This window comes from Carassius auratus, chromosome 50 (assembly GCF_003368295.1).
Source record: "Carassius auratus strain Wakin chromosome 50, ASM336829v1, whole genome shotgun sequence".
Taxonomy (NCBI): Eukaryota; Metazoa; Chordata; class Actinopteri; order Cypriniformes; family Cyprinidae; genus Carassius; species Carassius auratus.
In genome coordinates this window covers 15,398,569-15,417,690 of record NC_039292.1, presented here as the reverse complement: position 1 = coordinate 15,417,690, position 19,122 = coordinate 15,398,569, and the positions used below count along the sequence as shown (strand labels likewise).

The window sequence follows — 19,122 nt, the reverse complement described above, 5'->3', positions numbered from 1 at the left end:
CAGTGAGAGATGACAGGTTAAACAGAGGCGATGAGCGTGTGGACGCTGTGCTGTGTGTGATGGGACATACTGGACTGGCGGAGGACGATGCTGTTGGACACATTGGTGCCGAGCTCGTTGTGAGCGGAGCATTGATAGATGCCCTCGTATGCCTCGGTCCGCTCTCCTCCACTGATGTCCATCACCAGTGTCCAGTGATCCTTATCGATGTCAAAATGCGTCCCGTTTCTAGTCCACGAGAAGCTGAGGGCGAGCAGTTAATTCAGTCAGATATCTGCTCATTCAGTCACAGTCTTGATCTTTGTTCAGTCAAGTTTTAGTTTGCTAAAGGTCTGGACATTTAATTCTTAAACTTATATATTGTATTAATTTGTATATATGTTACAATCATATTTTATCATCATAAATATATTATATAAATGATCACATTCAGTAAGTTATATCATTTAAATGAAGTCTCTGAATATGTCATATGTACTTAATTCCACAAACTTTAGTGATTTGTTCCTTGCATACAAACATCTGAACTCTCATATTGATAATGTTCTGTAAATAAAATTAGCATTATCTTGTGTTTATTTCTGAAAATCAAAATTGCCAGTGCGCTCAGATTTTTAACTATTTCTTTATTTTTGAAAAATATTCTAAAACAGAATTAGAGAATCAAGAAGTTTGAGAAAATTCTAATTTAAAAATGCACATAAATATATTATGTAAAAAAAGTAAAAAAAAAAGTAATATATATATATATATACACACACACACACACACACACGCACACACACACAGACACACACACACATATATATATATATATATATATATATATATATATATATATATATATATATATATATTCCATTCATCTCAATTCAAGTTTATTTGTATAGTGCTTGTTACAATACAAATCATTACAAAGCAACTTTAAAGACAATTAAGTTTCTACAATATTTAGTAGTAGCTTATATCTGGTGACTGTCAGTTTGTGCACATATGACAGGATTTTCCAGAAAAATGTGTACAAGACGTAGGCAACCAGCCGATGAACATAAAAAAAAAAAAAAAAAAAAAAAAAAAAAATATATATATATATATATATATATATATATATATATATATATATATATATATATATATATACTAGAGGTGAGCATAGATTATTTTTTTTAATCTAGATTAATCTCACTGTGATCTTGAAATTAATCTAGATTAATCTAGATTAAAATGGCTCATTTGAATTCTGCCAAAGGCATTCAGAATATGTGTTACCCAAATAAAATTTCTTTAAGTTTGTAGGTATCAAGGTACAGAAAACAAATAACTAAATGTAAAATAGCACTGGATAGTCTTCAATGTAAATATGAAATGTACAATCAAATCTACATTTATTCAAACACCTTCAACATTTCTCACATTATTTGCTATATATCAAAAATTATATCTGGTGTCTGAACAATTTTTTGTTTGACTATTAAAATAACAAAGTAAATTAGTCAAGAGCATCGGGTGATTTTCAATTTAGTTTTCTTGGATTAACATTACAGCAACCAGTCGCTAAATTAGGCGTTCCTCAACTGTTTACTTTCACTTAAGAAATAACTGACAGTTTTTTCGAGCATAATTTCCAAGGTGGATATTTTGACATCTTTTGTATGTATTTGTCAGCACAAGAGCAAAAATAAGCAGATTCGATGTTCAAGTGTTTTGACCCCTTTCTCTGCGTGAGCCCTGAACACCAGAACACCACGAGTACTGAATTCTCTTTCACATCTTTTTGTTTGTTCAAACTGCGATTTGTATTTGTTCAGGTGCAGGAGGGACTTCGAGGAGAACTTCGCAGAAGAGAGCTCGGTTCACTGTCGCTGTCCGTGATACGCGGCTCTCTCTCTCTTGTGTGCACCGCGTCTTGTGTTTGGATGCTTTAATGTTTAAATCGACAAGCAGTAAAGCTTAAAAACATGTTAAAAAGACTCGCTTTCGTGACGATGCGCAGCAGTGGCCCGTCAACTGTCCTGAGCATGTTTTTAGGCTGACCTCAGTCAGTCAGTTATATAAAATATCAAGGTGAAAGACATCATAGCTTGCTTAGTATAGACCCAGCTCCCAACCCAACTTTAAGAATAGATTAACGGCGATATTTTTTTTATCGCCCGATAAGAGTCTCGCCTTAATGCAGCACGTTAACGCCGATAACGGCCCACCACTAATATATACACAGACACACACACACATTTTATTATCAGTTATTTATTATCTTTAAATTAAACACAGTGATGTCATTATTTCATAACTATATCATATCATATCATATCTGATTCACATTTAGTTATGTTGCATGCATGATGGTTAAACCATGATTATTTTCCTGAAAAATATTTGTCATGGGCCTGGTATCCATCTCTGTCTCCCTCTACTGGTTACTCACTAACTCACACTCTCCATTACACTCACTCTCTTCCACACACACCTTCACTCACCTCAGATGTTTCTAGTTTGCTAGCAGCATTTGTGTTAATTCTCTCACACCTGTTCTCCTTTCCCTCTGATTGCGTTTGCTACCTGCTTACTCCTAGAGTTATCTATGCAGAGGCTTTATCTCCTTTCCATTTTCCTGTCTAGTCTGAGTCCTGTCTGGATCTGGGTCTGGACCCAGTGAAGGAGAACCCTCTTCAGACGGCTGTCGAAGTCCAGGGAGCTATGCTTTGGTAGGCATGATGAGGAACTGACCGCAGCCACGCCGTTGAGACCCTGGCCACCCAGATGTCAGATTTTTCCATGCAAGTGTTTCAGCTTCGTCTAGATCCACCTACTCATTCCAGAACACCGGAGACTCCTGAGCCCAGAATAAACAACCTGCCCTGTTACGCTGGTGAGCCAACAGAGTGTCGTTCCTTTTTGACTCTATGCGAGGTGGTTTTCTCTCTTCAGCCAGCCACTTACTCAGGGGATCGAGCCCGGATTGCTTACGTCATTTTGTTTCTTACCGGACAGGCACATGAGTGGGGTACCACTACCTGGGAGGTTGAGGCAGAGTGCATTAATCAGTTTGATCTGTTTAAGGAGGAGATGATACACGTATTTGATTGCTCTGCTCACAGGGTCGAAGCATCCCGCATCCTTTCTACCCTCCGTCAGGGAAGACGTTCCGCCACTGACTTTTCTATTGAGTTTCGCACCCTAGCCACCACATGCGGTTGGAACGAGCCTGCTCTGGTCGCTCGCTTTCTGGAGGGACTTAAGGCTGACATTAAGGATGAGGTTATCGCCCGTGAGGTACCCAAACCTCTTGACCCTCTTATTGACCTAGCCATTCGTATTGAGAAGCGTTTTGATCTCCGCCGCTGCTCCCGAGGCATGGAGACCACCCTACTTCACGCCTCTTCTGCCGCATCAGCGCCCGCCTCCTCCAGCTCTGAGTCTCAACCAATGCAGCTGGGGGGTCTTCGCATCTCAGCTAAGGAACATGAACACAGATTCGTCAACTGCTAATGCATGTATTGCGGCTCGGCCAGTCACTTCATTCCTACATGCCATTTCAAAACCAACGCTCGCCAGTAGAGGAGGGGTTAGTGGCGAGTGAAACTTTTTCTGATCTCCTGAAGTCCTGCACTACCATTCCTATCACGCTTCACTTCGCCTTAGATGGTACACTGTGAATCCGTTCCCTTATCTCTCACTTTTTCTGGTAACCACCACAAGATTCTTTCTTTTTTAGTTTTTCAATCTCCCTTTTTCCCTGTTGGAATTTGTCCTGTCATGTCGAATGTTTAATGTCAGAATTCCCTTCTGTTTCATCTGTCTCTGTTTTTCAGGAAGAACCGGGTGATTTGACTGGGGTCCCGGAGGAGTATCTCGACCTGTGGGCGGTTTTCAGTCATTCCCGGGCCACTTCTCTCCCTCCCCACTGTCCCTACGATTCCTGGTACATCCCCGCCCCATGGAAGGCTATACTCTCCGTCCTTTCCTGAGCGTGAAGTGTTAGAGAAGTATCTTTCTGACTCCCTTGATGCTGGCACCATTGTTCCTTCCTCCTCTCCTGCCGGTGCGGGATTCATCTTTGTGAAGAAGGAAGACGGTTCTTTGCGTCCCTGTATAGATTATCGAGGGCTGAATGACGTAACCGTTAAGAATCACTATCCCTTGCCGCTTATGTCATTATGAGCTTATGAGCTCTTGCAAGGAGCAAAGGTCTTCACAAAGTTGGATCTCCTCAATGCTTACCATTTAGTTCTTATTAAGGAGGGAGACGAATGGAAGACAGCGTTTAAAAAATCCTTTAGGACACTTTGAATATCGTGTTTTTCCTTTCGGTCTTGTAAACGCCCCGGCTGTTTTTCAAGCATTGATTAACGACGTGCTTAGAGGTATGCTTAATATTTTAGTTTTTGTGTATCTCAACGACATTCAGATTTTTTCTCCCTCTCTCCAAGTTCACGTACAACCCGTACTCCAGGTCCTTCAGCACTTTCTTGAGAACCGACTCTTTGTTAAGGCTGAGAAGTGTACCTTTCACGCGGGCTCCGTTACTTTTCTCGGGTCTGTTATCTCGGCAGAGGGGATTACCATGGACTCTACTAAGGTTCAGGCAGTCACCGATTGGCAAGTCCCTGACACTTGTGTTGTGCTTCAGCTTTTCCTTGGTTTTGGTAATTTTTAACGACAATTCATACGAAACTTTAGCCAAGTGGCCGCGCCATTGACAGCTCTCACTCCGGTTAAGTCCTGTTTTAGGTTGTCTGAGTCCGCCCAGAGGGCTTTTGATCTTCTTAAAGCTCTTTTTACTACCGCTCCTATTCTTATGACCCCCGACATCTCTAGAAAATTCATAGTCGAGGTTGACATTTCAGAGGTGGGCGTTGGTGCTATTCTTTCTCAGCGCTCATCCTCTGATGAGAAGGTTCACCCCTGCGCTTACTTCTCTCACTGCCTTTTACCCGCGGAACATAATTACAATGTGGGGAATCGTGAACTGCTCGCCATTCGTTTAGCTTTGGGAGAATGGCGACAGTGGTTAGAGGGGTCGGCCGTTCCATTCATTGTCTGGACTGACCACAGGAACTTAGAGTACATCTGTTCCGCTAAGAGACTAAACGTGCGCCAAGCCCGTTGGGCTTTGTTTTTTGCTTGTTTCAATTTCTCAATTTCTTACTGTCCCAGTTCAAAGAATGTGAAACCTGATGGTCTGTCCCGTATTTTGATTCCTCTGAGGTCCCCTCGACCCAGGAGGTTATTATTCCTCAGGGTCGCATAGTTGGCGCTGCTATCTGGGGAAAGCACACTCTTTCTCACTCCACCTCTCCGCATAACATTCCTAAGAATTGCCTTTTTGTTCCCGTTTCTGCACATTTAGCGGTCCTTCAGTGGGGTCACGCGTCCAAATTGACTGCCCATCCCGGCGTTAGGGGTACTCTCGCTAGTATTCGCCAACGCTTTTGGTGGCCCAGGTATGAAAGAGATATGAGTCGCTTTATTGCCTCTTGCGCTGTGTCAAAGTCAAAGTCCCCTTTATTTATATAGCGCTTTAAACAAAATACATTGCGTCAAAGCAACTGAACAACATTCATTTGGAAAACAGGGTCTCAATAATGCAAAATGATAGTTAACCCCTTTGCGTGCAAACATAGCTGACGGCCCCAGTTTATTATTGTTTCACTTTCACAGCACATTAAACATCACTGTCTTACTTCATCTGGACAAACTGTGCATCAATGGAAAGTTTAAAGACTCAAGCTTCGATATTTGACCAATATTTTGATAAAACATTGTTGCAGTGACAGATATTTAGTGATTTATGTCAGGAGTGCAAAATAATAAATCCGTATTATGCCACATTTTGAATAGAAATTCACAACTCACTCATATTCAGTCACGTCAAGAGCGGTTTATTTGTGTTCACATAGACTCACTGAACAGCGTCAATAAGGATTTACAGACCAAAGATGCATATCTGCGGAGATATATGGATATATTTACTGATGTTTACTTCATATTTCTTCAGACAGAATCGTCATTTCTATTCATTTTCCACGGATTTACGCGATCAGATGATAAACAGCCTCTCCCAGCGATCTCTGTGTGCGTGCAGTAGTCACAGCTCGTGCGGTATGTGACTCAGACTCTGATTGGGTCTTTCAAACGTCAATCTTAGAGTTTCATATCTGGACACCGCCCCATCGTGTCACATGCTTCCTGCACACTTCCTGGTAGTTATCTGGCCAAAACAACACTGAAACACCTCTGTACACACAAAATATCCGAATAATAAACCCGCGATTACGATAGTAAAGCTTGGTATGCGAATTTCTTGAGATCTGGGGCGTTTTTATAAAAAAAATCGAAAATGTACATCGGAAATGCTAACTTGTGCAGCGATGAAAAAGGCTACAAATAACATGTTTTTACAACAGTAAACGACCAAATTCCACCCCTGATCGCTAAAGGAAGTTATTATAAACACTCGATCGGGGTTTAAAGTGAGTTTTGAGTAAAAGTGTACTAATAATTTCATAAATTGTCAGATGTAGCTTGATGCTAACGTTAGCACCAATGCTACTAATAGCAGGTGCTTTTCTTCTACATAATGCATTTTTGTCTCAATAATTCACGTAAGGTCGTAAGAAAATGTTTTGTTGTATTTTTATAGTAAGACTTTTGATAAATAAGGGCTAAATGCAAAGAGAGACTGAAGTGAGATCGCTGCTTTGTTGCTTTGTAAAGCCTGAAAAACCACAATCAAGGCTAATAAAGGTGGAATAAAAACAAAAGAATAATGATAAAAGAATAATGCGGATAATGTGTCATACTTGGCGGAGGTGTGAAAGAACCGTTTGGTGAGAACAATACAATCATGATTCGGGCAGTTTTCAACAGTGAAACATACACAAAGAGCACAGGAAAGTTTATATGTGAGATCTTACAGAGATGACAAGGGCCATAAATCAATCTGATTAGCCTTCTCTAAAAACACACATGACATGGCCTTAGAAAATATTTCATAAAATTCACAGTTTTACAGATTCGATTATGAAATTTTTTATGAAGTCTTGGAAGACTTGTGGCCTTAGCTACACTGTGTTTTCAAACTCATTTCCTACATCAACATTTTTTTAAATACATTTAAAACATATGTTTTTAATATTTTTATTTTTGTTTTTTTGTTTGAGCTTATATATCTCTATTATCATAACAGTCTGAGTGATTCTGATTCCTGAACAGTAAACTTTAAAGTGTCAGCTTTGTGAACAAAGGTTGATTATGTATCTAGTCAGAAAGAATCATGAGCAGAAACCTTTTTATTTTGGGTATGTAATTTCGGTCTCCATGCCAAAAAAGGGGGGTTACTAGTAAGGGGTTAAAGGCAGTCCATCATTGAACTCAGTTATGTCATCTCTGTTCAGTTAAATAGTGCATGTGCATTTATTTGCAATCAAGTCGACGATATCGCTGTAGATGAAGTGACCCCAACTAAGCAAGCCAGAGGGGACAGTGGCAAGGAACTGAAACTCCATCAGTGACAGAATGGAGAAAAAAACCTTGGGAAAAACCAGGTTCAGTTGGGGGGCCAGTTCTCCTCTGACCAGACGAAACCAGTAGTTCAATTCCAGCCTGCAGCAAACTCAGATTGTGCAGAAGAATCATCTGTTTCCTGTGGTCTTGTCCTGGTGGTCCTCTAAGACAAGTTCTTTACAGGGGATCTGTATCTGGGGCTCTAGTTGTCCTGGTCTCCTGTTTGTTGTTGGCGTCTCTACTGCATTTGAGCTCCGTCACTATATTCTTTTCATCGACTATTTTTAACTTAAAAATCAATTTTATACACCATCGTTTCCGTTTATATAACGTGTGAATATATCCTCTATTGTATTCTACAACAAAAACAATCAGAGTGCCTCGCTATCACTAGATTTATTTTGATCTCCCGGGTCCGGTATTAGCTTATAGCCCGTTAGCATCAGCAAGCGTGGTTGCTGCTAACTGCGCTTATATTGCTAATACTCTATTCACACACATTACCACCGCTGTACTCACTGTTACTTGCTTTAATGTTGGATGAATGTCTCCACTTTGTGAAGCTCGAGTTTGAGGCCGTGGGGAAGCAAATTCGCGACCTGGAGGAGAGGCAGGCCCAGCTGAGAGAGCGGAGAGCCGCGCTGGAATCATCCCGGGCTGACGCTCACAAGTAAGGTGCACACTCATTGTTTGCCTGGTGCTCGTGTCGTGTGGTTAGAGAGTCAGACTCCCAATCGAAAGGTTGTGAGTTCGAGTCCTGGGCCGGCAGGAATTGTGGGTGGGGAGAGTGCATTTACAGTTCTCTCTCCACCTTCAATACCATGACTTAGGTGCCCTTGAGCAAGGCATCGAACCCCCAAATGCTCCCCGGGCGCCGCAGCATAAATAGCTGCCCACTGCTCCTGCTCTGTGTGTGTGTGTGTGTGTGTGTACACTGCTCTGTGTGTGTGCACTTTGGATGGGTTAAATGCAGAGCACAAATTCTGAGTATGGGTCCCCATACTTGGCTGAATGTCACATCACTTTTCACTTTCAATTTCTTCACTGATAAAATAGATAACATTAGAAATACAATAGTGAATGTAGATTATACAGCGTCTAACACTTCAGTTTCATCCATCGCACCCAAAGATAAACTGCAGTGCTTTACCTTAGGACAGGAAGAGCTAAATAAACTTATCACTGTATCTAAACCAACAACATGTTTATTAGATCCTGTACCCACTAAATTACTGAAAGAGTTGTTACCTGTAGCCGAAGAACTGCTTCTCAATATCATTAACTCGTCGTTATCTTTACGTCACGTCCCAAAACCATTCAAGCTGGCGGAACTAGATCCAAAACTAGATCCTAGTGTACTGGCAAATTATAGGCCTATTTCAAATCTTCCATTTATGTAAAAAAATTTAGAAAAAGTTGTGTCTGCTCAATTGAGCACCTTCCTGCATAAAAATGATCTGTATGAAGAATTTCAGTCAGGTTTCAGGCCCCACCATAGCACAGAAACTGCACTTGTTAAAATTACAAATGACCTGCTCCTTGCGTCAGATCAAGGCTGCATCTCATTTCTAGTCTTGCTTGATCTTAGTGCTGTGTTCGACACCATAGATCATGACATACTCATAGATAGATTACAAAACTATACAGGTATTCAAGGGCAGGCTCTAAGATGGTTTAGATCCTACCTGTCCGATCGCTACCATTTTGTTTACTTAAATGGGGTGTCATCTCATTTATCCTCAGTAAAATATGGAGTGCCACAAGGATCTGTCCTAGGTCCCCTTTTATTTTCAATATACATGTTGCCCCTTGGTAATATTATTAGAAAATATAATAAATAATGGAATTAGCTTCCACTTTTATGCTGATGATACTCAGCTATATATCTCAACGAGACCAGATGAAACTTCTCAATTATCTAAGCTAACAGAGTGTGTTAAAAATGTAAAAGATTGGATGACAAATAATTTTCTCCAATTAAATTCGGAAAAGACAGAGATATTAATTATTGGACCAAAAAACACTACACAGAATCTTGTAGATTACAGTTTGCAACTAGACGGATGTATACTGTTACTTCCTCTACAGTCAGAAATCTGGGTGTTATATTAGACAGCAATTTGTCTTTTGAAAATCATATTTCCAGTGTTACAAAAACTGTATTCTTCCATCTTAGAAACATTGCCAAGCTATGAAACATGTTATCTGTTTCTGATGCAGAAAAGCTAGTTCATGCATTCATGACCTCTAGACTGGACTATTGTAATGCACTTCTAGGTGGTTGTCTTGCTTCGTCAATAAACAAGCTACAGGTAGTCCAAAATGCAGCAGCTAGAGTCCTTACCAGGTCAAGAAAATATGATCATTATACTCCAATTTTACAGTCTCTGCACTGGCTACCTATTAAGTTCCATATCAGTTACATATTATCATTACTTACCTATAAGGCCATAAATGGTTTAGCTCCTGGGTACCTAACTAGCCTTCTACCATGTTACAACCCATCACGCACCCTAAGGTCACAAAACGCTGGACTTTTGGTAGTTCCTAGGATAGCAAAGTCCACTAAAGGAGGTAGAGCTTTCTCACATTTGGCTCCCAAACTCTGGAATAGCCTTCCTGATAATGTTCGGGGTTCAGACACACTCTCTCTTTTTAAATCTAGATTAAAAACACATCTCTTTCGCCAAGCATTCAAATAATGCATCTCTTAAATTGTGTGTGTAGTTGCATCTGATTAAATGTGCATTTTTATTCATTAGCTTGGGTTAAACTAATTTTAGTTTGTTGGATCAGCAGCTGTGCTAATGATGTCTCTATTTTGTTTCTATGTTTTGCCACGGGATTTACATCCAATAACTAGGATTTACACAAGCTCCAGTCTGGATCCAGAACACCTGAGAAAAGATGATGCTGACCCTCAGAGGACTTCAGATGATGCTAACCCTGAATCAACAAACAGAACTAACAAATATTGCTACAAGTGTGACTGCATCATATAACAATTATTAATTAATAATATTAATAATGTTCATCGTCTAGCTGACTACGTCTTGTATTAATTTTTTCAAAAAATCCTGTCAAACGTGCACAAACTGACAGTCACCACCATAAGCTACTACTAAATATTGTAGAAACATAATTTTCTGTTAAGTTGCTTTGTAACGATTCGTATTGTAAAAAGCGCTATACAAATAAACTTGAATTGAATTGAAAGTCTCTGCTGTCTTTCAGGGCAATAGAGGTCCTTTCTAGGTGCTGATCCACCATCTGGTCTGCATACGTACGGGTGACTGCAGTGATCCTCCGATCTGGACACAGACTGGATCTGGTGGCCACGGTGACCTCGGAACAAGAGAGAAACAAACAAATATTAGCTTAGTTGCCATTTTTCTAATGATTCAAGATTTTTTTTTTTCTAATATATTTATACAGATGCATATGAGAGACACAAAAAAAGCCTTTTTGCAAACAAACTCTATGCCACCATGGACACCAACTATCTCATACACTATTTCAGCCATAGAGCTTATGAAACCAGATTGTTGCCATTCCAGACTTTTAAATGTCAGGTCGGAGCTCTGAGTAAATGGCCTTATTTGTCTGAGCTTTGATAGATTACTTGCATCTGCTTTATCACAGAGACCGTTCTGATATTTGTAGCAATAGGCTGTTTTCTTGCATCACCAGTGACAGGGCAGCCTCTCATTCGGAGCTTTTCTAAGAAACCCACTGAACAAAAGCACTCCCCTTCACCATGTGAAGTGTTGTCAGAGAAGTAGGGGGCTTTACTGGCTCAGAGGAACAAGCTCTGGAACCACACAGTATTCTGGGAAATGACAGCAGTCTTAGAATAAATAAATATCTAAAAATCAGTCTGCCAAAGACATTATTTGTGTACTTGTACCTAAAAAAGCATGTAATGCATTTGGATGGGATTATATAAATATGTATTTTGTGTTTTATAAATTCATGAGTTGAATTTACACTTTCTGTTTTCTCACAATATTAATTATTGAGCAGCCTAAATATAAGAGTACAGAGCCAGTAAAGCATGCAGAACGAAAGTATAGTAAATTTCGTATTGTCAACTCAAGTTAGGACAAAAAGGCTTCAGCAGGAACTAACTCAGCGGTTGTCCCTTTAAATCGATACTTTCCTCTTTCCTGCTTCCCCCCGATTTTCTCTGTCATGTCTTTCTATTTCCTATTCCCCACTTTACTTTGTGCTTGTCAGCTTCTCCAGCTACTTTGTCCTCAGGTGATCTTCAGTAAACTGCCAAAAAAAAAAATTAAACCTAAGTACCTTTTGACTTCACTTGTTTGCTTCTATGCCCACCAATATGGCTTATGAAGGCCACCTTGCCACCTTGAGCACTTTAGAATGAAGTGGACCAATTTAGGCGTGTCTAAAATTTACAGCTTTATGGATTCCAGGAATAATCGAGCACTTTCCAAAAGTGTCCAAGGTGTAGGCATAGGCTCTTGAAATGTACTGTAATTACTCTACTCAATTTTCTTAACCTTCTTTTGTTTGGCGCTTGAAAACATTGGAGGCAAACAAATCTCTCACCATCAAGGAAAGAGGCCTGTGGCATGCTTTACAAGTGGCTCAGGCTACGGCCATCAATTTGATGTAAAGTGAAGAGCTGTAGCTACATAAACCATTAAACCCACCTAGGGAGACGTTTGCATCCCATCACTCCCTCGCGGCATTTCTTTATATCTCTTACTGTCTCTTTCCACCCACTGTCTGTTCCTCCTGCCAGAAAAAGAAAACAAAGAACAAATTTATTCTCTTGCTCAATCTTTGACAAATTCACCTGGTGGCCATAAAACATCTAATAGTCTGAAATGCCACAGTTCTTTACAAGTCCTAAACCCTTAGTCTTCCCTTCCCTCAAGATTTCAAGATTAAGAGTGTGAACTCACAAACAAGACCTAGTTTTATTACATTTATTATATAAATGATCATACTCTCTACATTATCAAAAATGTAAAAACAAGAAGCTTCTATCAAAAACGGATAATACATAATAATTGTAACGATTCAACAACCAGTGAAACACAGGGAGACAAGAGATCCAATCGCAGGTATGTTTAATAGAGGTAATCCAAAATCGTTGTCAAACATGCCATGGGTCAAAACCAGAATTCAGTCCAAACAAACAAAATAACAAAACAAGGAAGGGAACAGGAAGGGAAGGAATCAGAACGGGAACTCAGAATTTGAGAATGAGGAATCTCGGGGAACGAGAAGACTGGCACATCGAAGGGTAAGGACTCCATACAAACAACAGGGAAAGACAGGTATTTATAAGGAGACTAATGACAATAGATTGCCTGCACCTGGTGCAATTAACTGGAGTGCAATTACTGCGAAGACAGGACCAGACTAGAGCACTAATTATAGTGCCTATGGTGAAGTGCCTAAGGAGAAGTGAGCTCACTAGTGGACGCCCAGGGAAAAAGAGACTGACAGCGTGACATTACCCCCTCCTCCACGGAGTAGCTGCCAGATACTCCACCCGAAACCAAGGGAAAACCAACAGACAAAGAAACTAGGAGGGAGGTGGAGCGGTGGAGGGCTAGGGGGAGGGACGGAGGGCCAAATAACATGGTACACAGAGACAGGAGGACCAGGTAGAATGGGGAAACAGAGACAAGACAACCAGGTAAAATGGGGAGACAGAATCAAGACAAACAGGTAAAATGGGGAGACAGAGACAATAGAAGCGCAACACAAAACAAGGAGTCCAGGAGGGTGGTGGACCGTCGGAGGATAAGGGGGAGGGACGTAGGGTCAGGTCCAAAGGAGCAAACAGACAGAAAAAACAAAAGAAAACAAAAACATAAGTCCATGAAGGACATCACGTGATGCCCACTAGGGTGGAGCAGAAGACCACCACCTCCGTGTGGTCGGGACGGACGCCCCCCAGGACGGGCAGAAAACCACCACCACCATGTGGTCAAGGCAGAAGCCCCCCAGGGCAGAGCAGAAGACCACCACAACCGTGTGGTCAGGGCAGAAGCCCCCCAGGATGGAGCAGCAGACCACCACATCCTTGTGGTCGATGCCAGAGTCCCCCAAGGCAGAGCAGAAGACCACCACAACCGTGTGGTCAGGGCGGAAGCCCCCCAGGGCAGAGCAGAAGACCAAAACGTCCTTGTGGTCGAGGCCGGAGTCCCCTAGGGCAGAGCAGAAGACCACCATGTCCGTGTGGTCGGACCAACGGGAGGACGAAACTCTGATAATCCCATGGTGTTTATACTGGATTCCAGAAGATCAGTGCTGACTTGACTCTGCTCATGAAGATTATTGGTGACTTGCATTTGTTCATGAAGATCAGTGGTGACTTGCCTTTGTTCATGAAGATCACCGGTGACTTAACTCAGTCCTTGAAGATCACCGGTGACTTGACTCAGTCCTTGAAAATCACCAGTGACTTGACTCAGTCCTTGAAAATCACCAGTGACTTGACTCAGTCCTTGAAAATCGCCAGTGACTTGATTCTGTCCTTGAAGATCGCCAGTGAATTTACTCTGTCCTTGAAGATCACCAGTGACTTGACTCTGTCCTTTTAGATCACCAGTGACTTGACTAGACTCTGAAAGGCAACGGTGACTAGCCTTGTCTCTGGAAAGTCCATGGTGACTATTCCTGACTCTGGAAGGTCAACGGTGACTAGACCTGATTCTAGAAGGTCAAAGGTGACTAACCCTGACTCTGGAAGGTCAACGGTGACTAACCTTGACTCTGGAGGGTTCACAAGCACCTGACTCGACACTGGAGGGTCAACCAGAACCTGACTCAACTCTGAAAATTAAACGGGCACCTGACTCAACTCTGGAAGGTCAACTGGAACTAGCCCTGACTCTGGAAGGTCAACGGTGACTAACCCTGACTCTGGAAGGTCGACGGTGACTAACCCTGACTCTGGAGGGTCCATGAGCACCTGACTCAACTCTGGAGGGTTCACGAGCACCTGACTCGACTCTGGAGGGTCAACCAGAACCTGACTCAACTCCGGAAAGTCAACAGGCACCTGACTCAACTCTGGATAATCATCTGGAATTTGACTCGACTCTGGAAGATCAACAGGAACTAGCCCTGACTCTGGAAGGTCAACGGTAACTAACCCTGACTCTGGAAGGTCAACGATGACTAACCCTGACTCTGGCGGGTCAATGAACACCTAACTTGACTCTGGAGGGTCAACCGGAACCTGACTCAACTCTGGAAAGTCAACGGGCACCTGACTCGACTCTGGATGGTCAACAGGAGCCTGACTCGACTCTGGACAGTCAATTGGAATTTTATGCGACTCTGGAAGATTGACAGGAACTAGCCCTGACTCTGGAAGGTCAACGGTAACTAACCCTGACTCTGGAAGGTCGACGGTGACTAACCCTGACTCTGGAGGGTCCATGAACACCTGACTCGACTCTGGAGGGTCCACTGTAATTGCCATCATCTGCAGTGGTTCCAGGCTGGCGGCCATCTTGTGCAATGTCGTTGGGTTGTTGGCCATCTTGTACTGTGGCACTGGCTCAGCATACAGACGTGAACAGTTTTGGGAATCTCTAGGATCTTTGACAGCATGGAGAAGTAATCCAAAAACGTCTCTGCGGCCATCTTGGGCCTTTGCGCTGAGCCGGCGGCCATCTTGCCTCGTTCGCGGGGCCACCGAGGGCCGCCCCCCGCTGGAGAACGGGGACAGAGCCGGCTACTGTGTCGCAGGGCCCTGCCAAAGGAATGGAGTCGCCGTACCGGGAGGGACTCGTTGAGCCACATGCTGCTACCTCCTTCAATCACCTGACCCACTTCCGGCCTGTTGGCGTTGTGGGGATCCGGGCCATTTTGTGGATCGGTGCCCAGTCATGGAGGTGGGGATGTTGGTCGCAGGCTGCCCCCAATCAAGTCGGGTTGTTCCAAATACCAGTGAGTATTAAGAGGGGTACCTATCAGGCTTTGGTGGATTCAGGTTGTAACCAGACCTCCATCCATCAAAGCCTGATACAATCCAGGGCATTTGATACTGGCTGCATGGTTAAGGTGAGGTGTGTGCACGGGGATATGGTGGAATACCCCGTAAAAGCCATAGCCATCAAATTTAAGGGACAAAAGCATTATGTGGAGGTGGCTGTTAGTCCGCGCCTCCGGCATCCACTAATCTTGGGGACCAATTTGTCAGCTTTTGAACAATTATTTGGGTGTTTAACAGTGGATGCCTCTGGGAAGAAGAGAGGGCTGGAGGGCAGGGCGAGCGGTCAGGTGGGAGAATCTGTGCCAGGACCCAGTGGGGAAGCTTCAGGGGAACCGAGCGATTTGGTGAGACTAAACCTTTCCAGTCACAATGACTTTCCTCTGGAGCAGTCCCAGGATGAGACCCTTAAAAAGGCATACGAGCAGGTCCGTTCCATCAATGGGCAGGTCCTCCATCCTGACCTTGTGCCCTCTTATCCGTATTTTGCCATTATAAAGGACCGGTTGTATCGAGTGACCCATGAGGCTCAGACAAAGGAAGATACGACCCAATTATTAGTACCTAGGAGCCATTGGGAAATGCTTTTCCAGATGGCATATTGTAATCCAATGGCAGGGCATTTAGGTATGACAACCACATTAAATCGTCTAAAGACCTGATTTTTTTGGCTGGGCATTCACGAGAACGTGCGCAGATGGTGCGCGTCTTCCTCTAGTGTAGGTCCCCTTCGAACAAATTGGTATGGACCTCATCGAGCCCTCATCGAATGATCAGTCATAGTGGATTACGCAACACAATATCCCGAACCAGTGGCGCTCCACAACATCTCAGCAAAGAGTGTGGGCGGATGCCCTGTTTCGTTTAATCTCCCACGTGGGAATCCCAAAATAGATTCTCATGGACCAGGGCACCACTTTTATGAATTGTTGGGCATTAAAGCGGTACGTACAAGCGTTTATCACCCACAAAAGGCAAACTGGTTAAATGATTGAATCACACTTTGAAAACAATGATTCGTAAATTCGTACAAGAAGACGCGAAAAATTTAAATAGATGGCTAGAACCCCTCTTATTCGCTGTGCGCGAGGTCCCCCAAGCCTCCACGGGGTTTTCCCCCTTCGAGCTTCTTTACAGACGCCAGTCCCGCGGGGTGCTGGACGTCCTGATAGAAACTTGGGAGGACGGACGTTCGGATAGAAAAAACAAAATTCAATATGTCAGCGACCTGAGAGCAAAACTCCATACACTGGGGTGGCTCTCTATGGAGAATTTGCTTCAGGCCCAGGGCAGACAAAGCCAGCTGTATAACAGGGGAACTAAGCTCTGAGAATTTGCACTGGGAGATAATGTGCTCGTATTACTGCCAACCTCCAGCTCCTACTTATTATCAAAGTGGCAATGACCCTTTGAGGTCACACAGCAAATAGGAGATCTAAATTATGAAGTAGTACGAACAGACAGAGGCGACTCACGGCAAATTTACCAACTCAACCTCCTTAAAAAATGGAGCGAAGAGGAGTCAGTGTTGCTAGCGACGGCGGTGAGCGGAGAGGAAGATCTCGGGCCAGAGGCGGTCATTAAAGAAAAATCCCTCGCCCTGGCCCCGGGAGGGGATCACCTCTTGCCCTCGCAGCTCACTGACATTGGGCAGTTACAGTCCGAATTTGCAGACGTGTTTTCGCCTCTACCTGGTTGTAATAATCTGATTCAGTTACAAATTATCAATACTTACCTATAAGGCCCTAAATGGTTTAGCTCCTGCGTAACTAACTAGCCTTCTACCACGCTACAACCCATCACACACCCTAAGGTCACAAAACGCTGGACAGCAAAGTCCACTAAAGGAGGTATAGCTTTCTCACATTTGGCTCTCAAACTTTGGAATAGCCTTCCTGATAATGTTCGGGGTTCAGACACACTCTCTCTGTTTAAATCTAGACTAAAAATGCATCTCTTTCGCCAGGCATTCGAATAATGTATCTCTTAAATTGTGAGTGTAGTTGCATCTGATCAAATGTGCATTTTTATTCATTAGCTTGGGCTAAACTAATGTTACTTTTTGGATCAGCAGCTATGCTAATGATGTCTCTATTTTGTTTCTAGGATTTACACAAGCTCCAGTCTGGATCCAGAACACCTGCGAAGAGATGATGCTGACCCTCAGAGGACCTCAGATAATGCTAACCCTGAATCAACAAACAGAACTAACAATTATTGCTACATGTGTGTCTGCATCATGATGTTCATCGTCTAGCTGACTACGCCTTCCAATTTTTTCTAAAAATCCTGTCAAACGTGCACAAACTGACAGTCACCCCCATAAGCTAATACTCGTAAAAGTTGCTTTGTAACGATTTGTATTGTAAAAAGCGCTATACAAATAAACTTGAATTGAATTGAATTCAGCACCATATTGAGACGGGTGGGGCTAACATCCAACCTGAAGAAGTGCGCGGTTGGGCGGGTGGAGGTAAGGTATCTGGGCTTCCACTTGGGTCACGGGCAGGTGCATCCCCAAATTGACAAGACGGCAGCAATTGTGACCTGCCCTAGACCCAAGACCAAAAAGGAGGTGAGGCAGTTCTTGGGGCTGGCGGGATATTGTAGGAAGTTTATTCCTGGTTATTCGGACCTCACCAGCCCGCTGACTGACCTCACTAAAAAGGAGGTACTGTAAGGTCCAGACACTCGGCCCAAGGAAGGTATCCGGTGCTGGATGAAGGTTTCCTGCGTGTTCTGTCTTTCAGTGCGTAAAGTTATTCAGTTTAGGTTAAACTCAAATCTGACTCCATTTTATTATTTAATCTGACTCCATTTTAGTATGACCTCGAATTTAGGTTGAAATGCAAATTGGTTGTATGCCTTTTTAATTAATATTCTTCTGACATTTGATTATTCTAGTTAACTCTATTTTTATATTAACTCATTCATTCGGGTGCTCATGTTGCTAACAAGGATACAACGTAATCTACTAGTCAATAATTACAGAGTAAGACAGAATAGAATCAAAATGTAACAATTTATTTACAGTCAGGTAGATATGTATTTTGCCAATTACATATCCAATTGAAACACATCAAATCATATCAATATAAAACATCAAATTCTCAAAGATGAATCTACAAGTAAAATATGCATACCTGACCTTAGAAAATACATAGTATGAAGTGAAGAGACACACAACACACTATGGGCTTTCTGGCTACAGAAATCGCCCTGATCCTTTTGCTGCAATCCTTTAAATACCTCAGACCAAGACAAACATCCCCCGAGATGAAGACAGAAACTAACAATTGGAATTTGCATTACCTCAGGTCCCAAGCCTGGCTGATTTTACACCTCAATGGGAATAGCGGGTAATTTACATGGAGGGCCCTAGGAAAGGACACTCCCATCACAGTAATCAAGATATCTCTTGACTCTTCAGATCTGTATTATCTTCTAATCTACTTTTGTGAGAGTGAGACCATTGTACCAGTTGCACTGAGACATTTCCAATGATACTAGACATGAGTGTTAGTTCACTTGCATTGACATTTTCATGTAATCATTTTGAGCAGACTGAGTAGAAGGAAGAATGGGTGAAGGGATTTAAAATGAAACAAATGGCCAGAAGGGGAGGAGGTCTC

The 19,122-nt window shown here is 42.6% G+C and overlaps 1 protein-coding gene across 1 annotated transcript in view; it reads right to left on the bottom strand.

Annotated features, from left to right (window-relative positions):
• The window catches only part of LOC113066413 (uncharacterized), a 54,887-nt gene that overhangs the window by 24,148 nt on the left and 11,617 nt on the right, over nt 1-19,122 (bottom strand). Inside the window, exons 4-5 of the mRNA XM_026238310.1 lie at nt 16,741-16,750; nt 71-243 (exon numbers count right to left, since the gene is read on the bottom strand). Coding sequence (XP_026094095.1) covers nt 71-243; nt 16,741-16,750 — 183 coding nt within the window. The remainder of the gene's footprint in view (nt 1-70; nt 244-16,740; nt 16,751-19,122) is intronic.